The following is a 15,517-nucleotide window of genomic DNA, read 5'->3' as shown; positions in this document are numbered from 1 at the left end:
AGTCCCTGGTAACTGCCATTCTACTTTCTGTCTCTTTGCAAAGTCTATGCTTTAAAAACACTGTTATTCTTGCATTACATCTATCATTCTTCACCCAAAACTTTTCTCCATTTAGTACAAAGATAGTAGTGTTATGTAGATATGATTCCTCATGTTAGGGAAAGGTAGTGAAAAATAATACTGTGTCTGTGCTGATGTATATATATTAGAATAAGTGTTTCTAATTTTAAAACAAAAGCTTAAGTTGAAATGTTTTCCGGCTATAATTAACTAATTCAAACTGTGTATCTTCATAGCATATTTATTTTACACTAGATTTTTTTTCTGATTTAGATGTATGTTTGTAATCAATTTAAAGTAATTCTACTTAATGTTCTTCCACATCTCCCTTTTTTGGGTAGTGATTATATTTTAAAACGGTAAATACTAACTGGGTAAAACCTTTCTTGGGAGGGGGTTGTTGAAATGGTTATCACAGTGACCCCTGAATCTAATTATCATGAAAAAATTTTTTTCAGTTGAAGAAGGTGTTATCTGAGTTATCTTCATTCTCCCCAAAACTAACGGCTCTTAGGAACAGTGTTAGGAACTTAGAAACGGTGCTTAGGAATAGTGTTTCTGAGTTACCAGATTTGTGACAAACTACAACAGGCTTATCTGGTTAATTTTTAATTCCTGTTTGGGGAAAGAAAAAAGTCCTAGAAATAGTGGGGAAGAATGTAAAGTCCTTTGAGAGATATGAAGAAAAATATTCTAATGGGTCAGTTAAGAGGAAATATGTAAATAGTGGACTTTTTAGGCTAAAAAGAAATATTCCTGGTAACTCTTGGCAGCTTCAACTTTAATCTCTAGTAAAATGATGGAATAACTCTTTAAAAGATGGAAATATATTTAGAGGGTAACAGAGTACAAAACAGTAAAAATTTATAAAATTTTAGGCAAACAATATACTGCCTTATTTGCTGAGTGCTGCCGTTGGGTTTGGCATTGAGACAGTATAAAACAGATGCAGAGACCTTGAAATCTATAACAGAAATATCTAAAATGCTCTGGCAGGAAAGATGATTAAATTTAAGTTTCTTTTGGCATCAAACTAGTGGAAGAAGGGTAGTGGAAGAAGGGAACAGACTTGGTTATACTTTTTCTTGGGGTTAGTAATTTGATGCAACACATCACAAAATTTTACGTGTAAAATTAATTCAAATTGAGTTGGCTATAGTTCTTGCTATGTGCATTGAAAACTGGCTATAAATTGTTACTTAATGACTTGACACCTTGAAATTCCATTTTCAAGTTAAAGCAATGTAGTATTATGTTGAATTATAGTTAAACTGTATAAATCGTCATTCTTCTAAAAGTTATGACAAGTTTTTCTCTTGACTTTTCCCTTTTATAGGCACACAGGCAACCTATACTCGGCCAACAGTGAGCCCATCTATAGGTCGGATGGCTGCAACCCCTGGAGCTGCAACCTACGTGAAAACTACCAGTGGTAGCATTATTACAGTAGTACCCAAATCATTAGCTACCTTGGGGGGCAAGATAATTAGCAGTAATATAGTTTCTGGTAGGTATATCTGAAATACGTTAAAGGTATAGGTGACCAATAAGAGGAAAACCATTTCACTGTTGAAGGATTCTGTTTGATCGCAGTTTTCTGCTTAGAAATCTATAGCTTTGTTTTTAGTCCTGATGTTTTAGTGATTAGGTATAGTTTTTTTAGTTCTAGTATTACATCTTCATATCTTAAGCTTTTGAGAGTTTTAGAACATGTAGTTGCATTTAATCAGAATGGAAGGATTATGGTTTACATTTGCATAGAGATTTTTCATTTACAAAGTATTGCCCCATTTATCAATTCATTCATACCTCATAACTCTGAAATAGTTGGTATCAGCCCCAGTCTACAGGTACAGACGTATTTAAGTTCAGAGGATGAACTTGACCTGTCCAAAGCCATACAAGCTAGATAGTGGAAGAACTAGTATTTATTAGTCTAAATATGTTTGAGGGATCGTATCTCATAATTTCAATTACTAATGTCACTTTAGCATATTAAAAATAAAAATACTTGAATATTTTTATTTGCTTTTCACCATTTATATTGGCTATTTACTTTTTAAAGATGTTTTACTCAGATAGTGAAGGCTAATATTTATTGGTATTTTGGAACCTTACCTGGTTTTTATTGGCTCATTTATTCCTGCAATATTTGCGTTGTGTACCCTGAAGTGGAATGTTAACACGGTATCCATTTTCATTGATTATTATTTTTTAATTAAAATGATGTGAATAATCTCTGACCAAGCAAACCCTGTGGACTTTAACTGTCTACCATTTTTGTAGACTAGCCGTATTTTGTACGCCCCAGGTGAATTGTTCTAACATTTTAAAGTGAAGGGATTGAAGTTCCTGGCAGTAATATGATGTTGCTGATAACTCAAGGAGTGAAAAAAAAACAAAGCAGGGCATGGTATTGGCATAAAGCACTCTATTTAAAGCTGCTAATTTTGGCTCTACTTTTTAAGTGTAAGCTTCAATGTTTGCCAAACTGAGGAGGGTGAAACCAGTAGGGAAAGAATCATCATACTCCAGCTTTTAAGAGGATATTTTAAATAACACAGTTAAAACTCAAATTATAATTTATTACCTGACAATATCTTTAAATAGTATAGAGCACATACTTAAACATTTTTCAAAAAGTAATCATGTTTTTTATTAGTGTATAGCTTTTTATGACCATAAGGGTTTTTCTTTACTTAGATATGAATTCTTAATATCATATAGCTTGAAGGAATGTCTACATGTCATGAAGCCTCTGTTTTCAACCCTTATTTATGATTTATCTGCTTTGTATGAGGTGAGAGCAATACAGGCAAGCACATGGCCCTAGAAGCAAAGAGGCAGTGAGATATATACCCTACACGTGTATACATTTCATCCACCTTTGTTTTTAAATATGAAGTAACTCATGGTTAGTCGCTATTTCAGGTGTATGGGTATACAGAGGAAGAGTTCTTAAACTTTTTCAGCACTGTAGGATATACTGGGCTCATAGCTGAAATAGCTTTATTCATTGCATGGAGCTCATTTTGCCTCAACCTTTGCTTCACTGTTTGACACTTTAATTCTAAAGAACTTCTCTCATTTCTGACTGCTTTAAACTGATCCTTATGTTACATATCAATATTCTTTATAAAGATAGTTTTCTTATTTTTTTTTTAAATTTATTTATTATTTATTTATTACTTATTTATGGCTGTGCTGGGTCTTCGTTTCTGTGCGAGGGCTTTCTCTCGTTGCGACAAGCGGGGGCCACTCTTCATCGCGATGCGCGGGCCTCTCACTATCGCAGCCTCTCTTGTTGTGGAGCACAGGCTCCAGACGCGCAGGCTCAGTAGTTGTGGTTCACGGGCCTAGTTGCTCTGCGGCATGTGGGATCTTCCCAGACCAGGGCTCGAACTCGTGTCCCCTGCATTGGCAGGCAGATTCTCAACCACTGCGCCACCAGGGAAGCCCCAGTTTTCTTATTTTATAATACTCTTGTTGTTCCATGATACTGGGATTATCGGTTAGTTTATTAGTAGTAGTAGTAGTTTTCAATCCCTGTCTTTTCACAGTAAACCGATAAGCCTGGTTGGATGAATTTAGATAGTTTTCTGCCTTCATCCATGATCAGATGCTGGGTACTAGAGTCCATGCCCCCACCAGCCCACAACCAAAAAGAAATGCTTTTCTTAAAATATATTCAAACACCTGGCTGTAAGAATAGAAGGCTTTAAAAAAATGATATTTTCCCCTTTATTGTGGGGAATTTGGAAAATACAGAAAGGTATACAAAGAAAATTAAAAACCTGTAATTTTTGCCATCTAGAGAAATATGTTAAAATTTAAGTGTATATATTTCTGTTTATTCCTTTTTCTATTTAGATTTTTATATAAATGTTTTTGTGTATATATGTATAATTTTAAAATTAAATTTAGATCTAATATAATTGGTTTTAATCTTTTTTCATATAATAATATCATTTTCCCATTCCATTAAATATATTTTGATACCCCACCCCCACCCCAGATTAATGACTATGCAGTGTTCTCTCATATGATGCACCATGATTTAACTGTTTATTCATTGTTGAGTGTTTTAGGTTACTTAACAATTTTTTTTGTCATAAATAATCCTGTGATGAACATCATTATACATAAATTATTATGTGAAGTTCTTATTTTCTTTGTATAATATACTGGAAGGCAAGTTCATGCTTTCAAAGTGCTTTCTAGAAAGGTCAAGTTTTTGTTAGAATAAGCAATTAAGTGGAAGGCATGACTATTTTTGCAGTTATTTAATTCATATCTTATGGAATCAAATATTTACTTATATGTGTATATATAGAGAGAACTATCAGATATGTAAGTCTTTTGGAGAGCTTTGTTGAAGGTTGGTTGAAAAATCGTGCCTATTTTATGCAGAAGATGGGCTCCTTCAGAGATAAACTCATTATCTGGACTCTAAGGACATTATGAGAACCTTTGACAATGGCAGGACTTGATTTTGATTCCCTTGATCTTTAGTACAATGTCCAGGCAAGGCTTGCATCTATATACTTGTCCATTTGTTCATTCGTTTGCTCATTCTTTGAGCAAAGTAACACATAAAACATTATTCAAAAAACCAAGATTGTCAGAGTGATTTAAGAATCTGTGAATAGTAAAATCTGGGCCAATAAATTTGTGTTCTTTAAGCCTACCTACCATAATGCTCAAACTTTTACAAGCATCTTATTTTTGAATAGGAATCTCTGGAATGCGTCAGTATCATGGCCCATGATCCAAATGTGATTCACATTTACTTGCACCCATTGTATCTTGACTCTTTATAAGTAAAGACTGTATGTATAGGTGAGTTCTCTAATACGCTATGAACTAGATATGGGGTCGGATGCTGTGATACACCGTGATGTACATGAGGTGCATTCTCTGCCCTAAAGAATGCTAAACAGGTGAACTTGTATAGTCTCTTGCAACATGAGAACTATACACTGAATACTATGAAAACATAGAGGAAGACTTTATTTATTTATTTGTTTATTTATTTTTGGCTGTGTTGGGTCCTTGTTGCTGCGTGTGGGATTTCTCTAGTTGGGGTGAGCAGGGGCTACTCTTCGTTGCAGTGCGTGGGCTTCCCATTGCGGTGGCTCCTCTTGTTGTGGAGCACGGGCTGTAGGCATGTGGGCTTCAGTAGTTGTGGCACGTGGGCTCTGTAGTTGTGGCTTGCGGGGTCTAGAGTGCAGGCTCAGCAGTTGTGGTGCACGGGCTCAGGTGCTCCGCGGCATGTAGGATCCTCCTGGACCAGGGATTGAAGCCATGTCCCCTGCATTGGTAGGCTGATTCTTAACCACTGCGCCACCAGGGAAGTCCGAGGAAGACTTTTTTTTAAATGAGTAACACTTCTTTCTTCAATATAATGTAGATGTCACCTGAGATATAGAAACATGCTATTGGAATTTTAAACTTTTATAATTTGATAATTCTAGTCATAAATTGTATTCTTAATTTATTCATAATTGTAATATAATGCTGTACTTGCTTTTCCTTATGCTATGCCTTTTTCTTCTATTTTCTAACATTGCCCCCACCTCCCATTTTGTTACGCTGGTGAACTTGGTTTGCAACTGTCTCATAAATTGACACACCTGTAATGGAAAGGATTTGACATTTTCATAGTTATAAATATAATTCATTTGTTAAGCAAGTTTTGTCAAAAAAGTGATCCTTGTGATTTGGTATGGAGTTAAATCTTGGTTTACATTTCCTTGAGATAGTTTTTAATGCTTACTTTCTAAGAACACTTTTTTATTAACCAGATATTTGGTGAGGGAGCATTGTCAGAGGAGGCATCATAATCACATATGAGGGACTGGAGTTAATTAAGAGTTAAAGTTGATGTAAGTGAATAAGAGGCAGCTTGGTTTTTGTGGCTCTTAACAGTTCACTATTCAGAGACTGCAGGTAAAGGGAAAAACATTTGTGAAACTGGCCCACAGATAAAAGTGCTTTTTTATGTTACCTGAGCATGTTACCTTGGACTGATGAAGCATTAGATGATGGCAAGTGTATTATAAGATATTGTAACAAGATGGCCAAAAACTGGCATATAACTAGAATATTCTTATTCTTGTGCAATCTTATTTCTAAAACTAGTAAGGAATGCTAAGGTTTCCCAGTAGAAAAGATTAAATTTTAACTTTTATTCTTGAGAGTATATTAATCAGTTGTGTTTTTAATGTGTACCCATTCTGTGCTTAGTCATTTGATAAATGATACGCAAGCCTATAGCAGAAAAATATGACTTGCCTGTTTTCATAGGCAGAGAAAATTATAGGTGCAGAAGTAGAACTGGGATTGGTGTGCTCGAGGACCAGTGTGGAAACCAGCACATTGAAGGAGAGGTATATATTGGATAATCCTGAAAATTAAGGTCTGATGGAACCTGGAGGGCTAATCAGAGGAGTTTGGTCTTTGTGTGGTAGGTAATAGGAAGCCATAGTAAAAGGAGTTACTTGTTAAACTAGAGTTTATGGTGTGTATTTTGGAGTAGGAACAAATAAGATCTAATTGGTGGATCTAAGGCCAGATTATAAAGGATTCTGAAACCCAAGACAGGAAGTTGGAACTAAATACAATGGGGATTTGGAAGGTTTTTGACCAATTTCACATGTTGTTGGTTCTTGATATGGTGAAATGAGTTTTTTTTGTTTTTTTGTTTTTTTAGGATGTTTGCTATGGCAGGATGCATCAGAGCTATTTGAATGATAGAGAAACTTGAAATAGGGAGAAAATATGGGAAGCCAAAAGAGATGTGGGCCTGTCTGTTGAGCTGGCATTGATAACATTTTGAAAGAAGACATATGTTGGTGACAAATGTAGTTCATTCACATACTCGTTGAACGATTACTTGAGTAATTGCCGTATGGTGTGTGCTAAGCACTGAGGAGTCAGTGGCGTGAAAAGATACAGTGTGGAGCTAAGGGGCTTTCATTTTGTTAGAGGGTACAGGAAGTGAAGACAAGGCAAGAATCAAAGATTGACACCAGGATTTCCAACTTGAACAATTAGAAGAATATAGGGTATAAATTTGATAGGTAGATAGATTTGATAGGTGGAAGAGAAGCAGTTTGTGGAAGGATGTGGGGGAGAGGGTAAGATAATATGTTTGGATCAGTAGATACAGATCTACTACATAGATGTTAAGGATGGAAAATATAAGTTTATATATATAAGTATATAAATTAGGGTTTCATCCTCAGACTTTTCAGAATGCTGCAGGTGATGAGTATACGTTTCATCTGACTTGGTCTGTGACTGTGTTTATTTTGTCTTTTTCTTGTCACATAAAAATAAATGACATTTCTTTTCATCAATTTTCTCTGTAGTCTAGTGTTATATGAGAATTTTGATACATATTTACCTCTTTTTTATGTTATTTTTTGAAGAGTTTTCCTATCACACTAGTCACATAGGTAATACCATTGAGTTTGGGAGAAATGTTTGTCATGGAATAGAGCTTCTAATTTGTTTCAGTTAACTAGTCAGGAGAGGAATATTGATGGGGAAGCAGATAGTGATATTTTTAGATTCTGAGTTTGGTGTGTAGGCCCTCAGATTCCAAAAAGATGAATGCTGTAAGAGTCAATTCTTAATATTCTCTCATTCTAGGAGAACTTGTAATTTATTATTCCAGGCCTTCATTTTCATCCTCATGACAGCCTTCACGTCATCTAGGGATGACATCAACTACGTGTATTAATTGTATACAACATAAACAGAAGTAACCAAATATCACTAGTCCTTAACTCGGGCCTCCTTTTCTCCCCCCTTCTTTAAGGAACGACTACCAAAATCACTACAATCCCAATGACTTCCAAGCCCAATGTGATTGTTGTGCAAAAGACTACAGGAAAAGGAACCACCATTCAAGGCCTCCCGGGCAAAAACGTTGTCACAACATTGCTAAATGCTGGAGTAAGTAAGAGCTTGAACTGCAGACTCAGCAATCCACTAAGGATTTTAAAGACCAGCTATACAAATATTTGTCTAAGGACTTCAGAACCCACAATGGCCGGAATGGCTTGATTTACCCCTACTGTGATGTAATAACTGTTAAAAAACACCACCTACTGATGCCATTTTTTACAGTAATTTCTAAAACATGTTGTTCATAGCTAGGTTGCTTATGACCATGATTTAGATGCTTAGCTTGGTCCAGATGGAAGATTCCACTGGGTTAACTACAGAGGGACCTCTGTCAGAGGACAGTTTATTCCTGCTTTTGGCCAATAGATACCAGTCTAGTATTTCACCTAGGCTAGGCAAAGAGAAATATTTGGGACTAAGACTAAATTAATGACAACGATTTGTTACTTTCATTTTTACTTCTTTGAGCTAGTGAAAAAAAATCAAATAAATAACAGATTCATTTATAGTTCTGAAGGCAGTTGTTAAGAGGTTAAGAGATTTGGAGTTAGCCAAACCTAGGCTTTGTCTCTGAGTATCATAATTGTTTGACTTTGGCTAACTTATTCGACTTCTCTCATCCTTAATTTCCTCATTTGTACGTTGGGGATGATGATCTCTACCAGTGAATTTGTTGAGTAACTAACTGGTAGCTGTTGAAAGTGCTTAGAACAGTGCCTGGCACGTAGGAAGTCCTCAATAATTTTTTTTTTCTTACTGTTATTACTCTTTGTACTTAACTGTCTAGGTTTGGTAGTGTCCCTACTTCGCTAGAAAAAAAAAATGCTGTACTTCATTGTAGTTGATCTCTAGTAGCTTCCTAGGCATCACAGTCTTTACAATGTTGGTAGGGGTCTAGTATTAGATTTTTTCATCACGTGGGAAAACATAGATTGTTCCTAGCCTTAGTTCACACAGTAAGCCAAAAGTAAAGCCAGGATTAGAATTCAGATTTTCAGAACGCTTTATCTTTTGGTTTGTAATTTCATGGAACTTGATATTAAAAGAGGGGAGTGCCATGTACTCTAGGTCCTATGGTCACATAGATCTAAGAATAGTGTGTGTGAGTACTAGCTGCTATATACATCTAATAGCAACAGTTTGACACAGGAAATGATAGTCAAACAAGCAGATCAGAGTATAAGACCATCCGCTTAACCACATATGTACATGTACCTGTACTCATAACTTGCTTACCTGTGCATGCGTAAACACACACACACACCAGAAGAGCTTTTTCAAAAAATAGCCTGCTAGTTGGTTTTGATTGGTTTTGAGTGGTCTTTATAATTATACCTGGACAGGGCCCATTGAGCTACTTAATAGAAGGGCATGCCCACTTGCAAACTAGCAGCTCTTGGCAAATGAGCTAGAGCTCTTTCCAGAGATGCTGCTGTGAAGGGTGTACGTGTATTAAAATAAGTAATCACATGATTGGCAGACACTCCATGTTTCCCTTAGATAACTGCAGCAGATATTTAAACATGTGAATTTTGTAATCATTTATCTCTAAATTCACAGAGTGATTACCTTTTTGCCAGCTCATCTGGGTGCTTTGTTTTTACTGGCTGCTAAGTTTAGGCGGCCACACATTTAGGTGATGATGACTAAAAGAAAAACTGATAAGGTGAAAAAATTTCAGATCCTTTCCTTTTTAATTTTATGGATTTTAATTTTTTAAATTTTAATAGTTTAGTAAAATGACTGTATTTGAATTTAATTTAGTTAAGCTCAAGTATTGACTCCATAAATGACCAGAAAATGGTTCTTAAGAATAAAGCAGATGAAAATGGTGAAAAGTTAATGGGCTTAAACTATCTAGTTAATAGACTAAAGTGATATTAGTAACATGCTGGTGTGGGAAATGTCCTAAGTTTTCTCTTTGTATTTTCCCATGTAACCTCAGAAAGAATGTTAATACCTCTGCTGATTTCATCTCTTGCCCATACTGTTTCACATAGGCATTCTGCTATATATCCTTATAATTTCATGTTTGGGGAACTGAGGCAGTTTATTTTGTGTGTGAACATTTAGCTATTGGTAAAATGCACAGTAATTTTTTTATTACACATATGTTCATTTCAGATAAACTGTCAATAAAGTTGAATGTTGAGGGGACAAGACCTATAGTCCCAACAGTTAGAGATAACCATTGTTAGCATTTTAGTATATATTCTTCTATAATTTTTGACTCTATTTTATATACATATTCTGTGAATGAGACAGTATAATAAGTATTCTTACATAAGGTGATTTTTTAAATTCACTCACCAAGAAATACGTAATGCCTTCTTAGGACAGAAGGTTGGTCAGAGGACTTCTGAGATCATTTCAACTAGGTCTAAGATTTTTGATCACCTGGAAACATTGTACTTTGTTGCAGAGTTTACAGCCCTTTGCCCATCATCCTGGTAAAACCTTTCTGTGATTTTCAGTGAAAAAATGCATATAAATCTCATATATTTACTGACTTCAATTTAGGGAGAAAAGACTATTCAGACGGTGCCAACAGGAGCAAAGCCAGCTATTATCACTGCTACAAGACCCATCACCAAAATGATTGTAACTCAGCCAAAAGGAATAGGTTCCACAGTTCAACCAGCAGCTAAAATCATCCCAACAAAAATTGTTTATGGGCAGCAAGGGAAAACACAGGTATGCTAAGATATGGTGATTTTTCTTGACTCTGGTATATTTCAAATTCCTAGAAAAGATCAGTAATATTTAAAGAATCAGATTATTAGAAGTTATGATTGAATGTGTATAATCATCTGTTTTCAAAACAGTACTTTTCAGTACTTAAAAAAATATATATCTTAAATATTTGTGTCATGTCATGAGCAAAGTTTAGAGAACAGAATCCCCTTGGAGGCACGGTGGATAAGAATCCGTCTGCCAATGCAGGGGACACGGGTTTGATCCCTGGTCTGGGAAAATCCCACATGCCGCGGAGCAACTAAGCCCGTGCGCCACAACTACTGAGCCTGTGCTCTAGAGCCCGTGCACCACAACTACTGAGCCTGTGCTCTAGAGCCCGTGAGCCACAACTACTGAAGCCGTGCCCCACAACAAGAGAAGCCATTGCAAGGAGAAGCCCACGCACCGTAACGAAGAGTGGCCTCCGCTCGCCACAACTAGAGAAAGCCTGCGTGCAGCAACGAAGACGCAACGCAGCCAAAAAAATAAATAAAATTAAATCTTTGAAAAAAAAAAAAAAGAATCCCCTTGGAATAAAATTTGCTGAAGGTATATATTGTTTTTTGAGAAGAAGATGGTTGAGGGATGATGGTAGTTATTCATAATCTCTCAGAGAAAAGTATTTATTTTTTTATAAGCTTATATGGGCTTTGAAAGCACTTTGGATATTATAAAATTTGATTTACTTGAAACCTAAATAATGGAGAAGCTGGAGATGTTCATTTTTCAACAAGTAAACGATAAGGGAGCTTTTCTGGAGATTTGTCTGGGAAATTGAGGCTCGGGATTTAATCCTGTGTTGCTGGGCTACTGTTTATTTTGCAGGTACTTTACTTTTCTGAGAATATCAAAGGAATCGATGTCAGCTTTGGTTGAGAAATGCTATCCTAGGATTTTTGTAAAAGATACTAATTTACCTATAAACTAATAATTTGCCTTTAGAATCAGTTCCCTCAGTGTTATAGCCAAATAGTTTACATATCTAAACAGTAAGTTTTGTGATTTTCTAATAAGTTCAAATTGCCTTTAAATTTCAACTAACAGTTTCATTTGCTCCATCATCTAAGTCATAACCCATGTTTTCATTCTTGAATTTTTGGAAATGGTGACTTAAAGAGTCTGAAAAGGTTTAGAAACTTATATATGGGAGAAATAAAAAATAATTGTGGTGAAGTAACATTTTTATTCCATGCACCCAATTGAAGTTAACTCCCAGAGTCCAAATTTTGAAGTGGAATGGTTCACTGTGAAACTTTTCTACCATTTCACTTGTTGTAGTGTCTGTGGTTTTGACCTTTGCCAAGAGTTGATCTATCGCATGTTCCTTATCGATTCTAATAGTTGTCTAAATTAGTGTTCCTCTGGGGATTTCTTCAAAGATGACTTAGGTCCTTAGCAATTTTACTTTTTGCAGTTGTGTTAATTAGGAATTTCATTTGGTTGCTAAAGAAAAGAAACCTGAAGAACAGTGGCTTAAACAAATTAGGGTTTCATTTTTATTATGTTGATAAATATTCAGAGGAAGGAAATCCTGGACTGTTATTGTGACTCAAAAATTCCCTTGGGTATCTAGGCTCCTTGTGTCTTTCTGTTCTGCCATCCTTAGTTTGTGACTATCATTCTACTGTATAGCCTACAGACTGTAAAATGACTCCTGAAGTCATTACAGGCAAGAAAAAACAGGGGCAAAGGCTCTTGTTAGAATCATAGCTGTTGTACTGTAGCATGTACCGCTTGAAATTTTGTATGTGGCCTGCTATAATTTGTTCATAGATTGAATTAGTCTTTGATGAACAGTGCTGTGCCCAAAGTATAATAAATGTACAGAGTACTGTTTTCTGTGTCAGGAAAGTATTTGTTTCATCATGACCTAGAAGTTAAGCATTTTTTAAAATGCTCTAAATTTATACTGGTTGTATTTTTGCTTGTGTTCTAGGTTCTTATTAAACCTAAACCAGTGACGTTTCAAGCTACAGTTGTTAGTGAACAAACAAGGCAGCTGGTCACGGAAACATTACAGCAAGCATCCAGGGTGGCAGAGGCTGGTAATTCATCTATTCAGGAGGGAAAAGAAGAACCACAGAGTTATACAGATAGTAGTTCCTCTTCTACGGAGTCCTCCCAAAGTTCCCAAGGTAAGATCCATTTTACTTCTGATTTATGTAATTACTGCTGACATAGTGCCCTAGTTCCAAAATAGTTGAATCTAGGGATCTCAAACAAACATGTATGCTTTGACTTGTTAGTTCTTTTGATTTTATTGTCTTTTGTTTGATATGTAATCAGTGAGCAGAAGTTCTGTTTTTGGTAAGGCTTATTACCATCCTTTCCTGCCTGGCATATGTTCATCAAGTAATTGGTAAATTTTAGATGATGATTTTGGCAGGTAGGTATTATCAAACTGGATAGAACTGTGATTCCTTCTGTTTGCTTTGAGTAGGTAGGAGAAGTATGCAAGAAAGTGAATATACCTTTTGAAATGGTTGTTGCTGAATCTTGAGAAAGGATCAAGGTGGTCAGAGGTGGGGCCATAAGTGGGCTGTAAGTGGGTGATCATACATTGCAGTTTGCATGGGACAAGTCTTAGTTTATTTCTGTTCTAGAATAATTAGTAATAGCATTCGCTTTCACTCTCAAAAGTGTTCCAGTTTAGATGATAATTATATGGTTGTCCTAATTATAAGGAAGGTGCTATGAAGCCAGACTCCATAATAGGGAAAATCATTATCCTTAGTGCTATTTTAATTATGTTGTTCTAGGAAGTCACTTGAAATAGAGTCATGATCATAAGCTTTGAGACTCTCTACAAATATAGTACCCGTGTCTGTCAGTTACCTTAACCACCCATATTGTCAGGTAGTGTATTTATGCCTGTACTTATAAGCTCTGATATATCCAAACAAAACTGTTTATCTTCTCTTGATCATTCCTCACTCATTCCATTTCCTCTCCTCACCTCTCCATTATTGTCTCTGGAATGCTTTCTTAGCACCTTCACTTTTCTAATACAGTTTCTTCATTTTTTTTGTGCAGGAATTATTATTTTAACTCTTCAATGGAATCTTCCCAGATTAGTGTTACTAATGGTTCAAATTGCTGATTATTCCATTAATTCAATTTGACATTTATTTATTAGTTTATACTGTGTATTGAGCTTCATGAGAAAGCTTCATGAAGGAGGTAGCATTTGAAATGGTCTTTGAAAACTCATCAGTTAAAAATTAAAATGTTGATTTTAACAAACAAACAATATGGCACTCATTTTAGAAAATGGATAATTTTCTTCTGCATATTATCAATAATAGTAATATTTTCTGAATCAATTTGCTAAGATTTAATTTATCATTCTGTATTGATTATGAATCAGTTTATGTCTAGTTATAGTAAGATGATGCTTATTCTCTATTTCTTTTAGACTTACTGATTTGATATGTATAGAGTCCATTCTTAGTTTAACTCATCAGATGCTTTTTTTTCTCTTTTATTTTTAAGTCTGTAGTTATTTGAATAATACCAGCCTTTTTTTCCCTTGAGAAATATTTTCATAGTGGGCAGGTAAAATGTTTAGGTTACGAATTGGTACTGAAATGGGGACCTGAACAGTAGATGTCTGTGTATACATGATCTCAGGTTATCTTTTGAAATTGCTAGTTTTTTCCCAAGAGAGCTATAAACCAATCATTACTTCCCTAACATGCCATTTCATTAGTGAACCTTCAATTTTCATTCTAAGAAAGGGACAAAAATTTGGCTGTTTTTGGAACTGATTGAGTGTAAAGTTTTCTGCTCTTTGATCTGTTACTATACATGGCATCATTTATTTTTATTTGTGTTGTTTATCTTTCATTGCATATTACTTCTTTTTAGAATATTCTGTAATACAGAAAAAATTCACCATTCAAAGTAGGTATATGTAATATAGTTGACTATAAAGGCAGTTTTTATAATCCGCATTTACTCCTCTCACCGTATCCCTGTATAGTTCCTTAGTACATTCTCACAAAGACAAGGGGCTGGGAATATATATGCTATGATTTAACAGAAAGGGATAAAGGGCTTTTTTGGGTTTTTGGGGTTTTTTTTTGGCCACACCTCAGGGCATGTGGGATCTTAGCTCCTCAACCAGGGATCAGACCCACGCCCAGTGCAGTGGAAATGCAGAATCTTAACCACTGGACCACCAGGGAAAGGGATAAAGGTTTTGATCAGTCTAAGACTCATGTTTGGTTTTCAAGGTATAAGAGGGTCATACCTACGGGGAATAGAAGCACTATATAAGAGTCCATTCTTTCTTTATATTGCTTTTGTAGTTTTTAGCGCACCTCTTTTTAGTAACTTTTAATGTAATTTCAAACTTAAAAAAGTTGCAAGAAGATTGAAAAGAACTCCTGTGTATATTCTTTACCTAGATTCACCACTTATTTGTATTTTGCCCTATTTGCTTTGTTGTTGATTCTCTTTCTGTCCCCCTATGTGTTTATAATTTTTAAATTTTTTAACCATTTGAGAGCAAGTTGTAGATATTATGTCCTTTACCTCTAAATACTTACATTTGTAGGTTTATATTTCTTAAAGGTTAGTCTGTTCATAACTAAAATACAGTTATCAAAATCAAGACATATGAAGTTACAGTTCTGTAATCTACAATCCACTCAAATGTCATCAGCTGTCCAATCATGTTCTTTGTAGTTTTACCACCACCTGCCCCCCACCACCAGTCCACAGTCCAAATTAGGATCATGCATTACATTTAGTTGCATTTAATGGTCATGGCTCTTTATTTTCCTTAAATTTGGATAATCCTCTA

At 35.4% G+C, this 15,517-nt stretch overlaps 1 protein-coding gene across 11 annotated transcripts in view; it reads left to right on the top strand.

Moving 5' to 3' along the window:
* The window catches only part of EMSY (EMSY transcriptional repressor, BRCA2 interacting), an 80,568-nt gene that overhangs the window by 44,374 nt on the left and 20,677 nt on the right, over positions 1–15,517 (top strand). For all 11 annotated transcript variants that reach the window (XM_068555358.1, XM_068555362.1, XM_068555355.1 and 8 more), the window contains 4 exons: positions 1,397–1,567; positions 7,886–8,022; positions 10,495–10,668; positions 12,647–12,845. In XM_068555358.1, coding sequence (XP_068411459.1) covers positions 1,397–1,567; positions 7,886–8,022; positions 10,495–10,668; positions 12,647–12,845 — 681 coding nt within the window. The remainder of the gene's footprint in view (positions 1–1,396; positions 1,568–7,885; positions 8,023–10,494; positions 10,669–12,646; positions 12,846–15,517) is intronic.

This window comes from Eschrichtius robustus, chromosome 11 (genome assembly GCF_028021215.1).
Source record: "Eschrichtius robustus isolate mEscRob2 chromosome 11, mEscRob2.pri, whole genome shotgun sequence".
Lineage (NCBI taxonomy): Eukaryota > Metazoa > Chordata > Mammalia > Artiodactyla > Eschrichtiidae > Eschrichtius > Eschrichtius robustus.
This window is presented reverse-complemented; position numbering and strand designations above follow the sequence as displayed.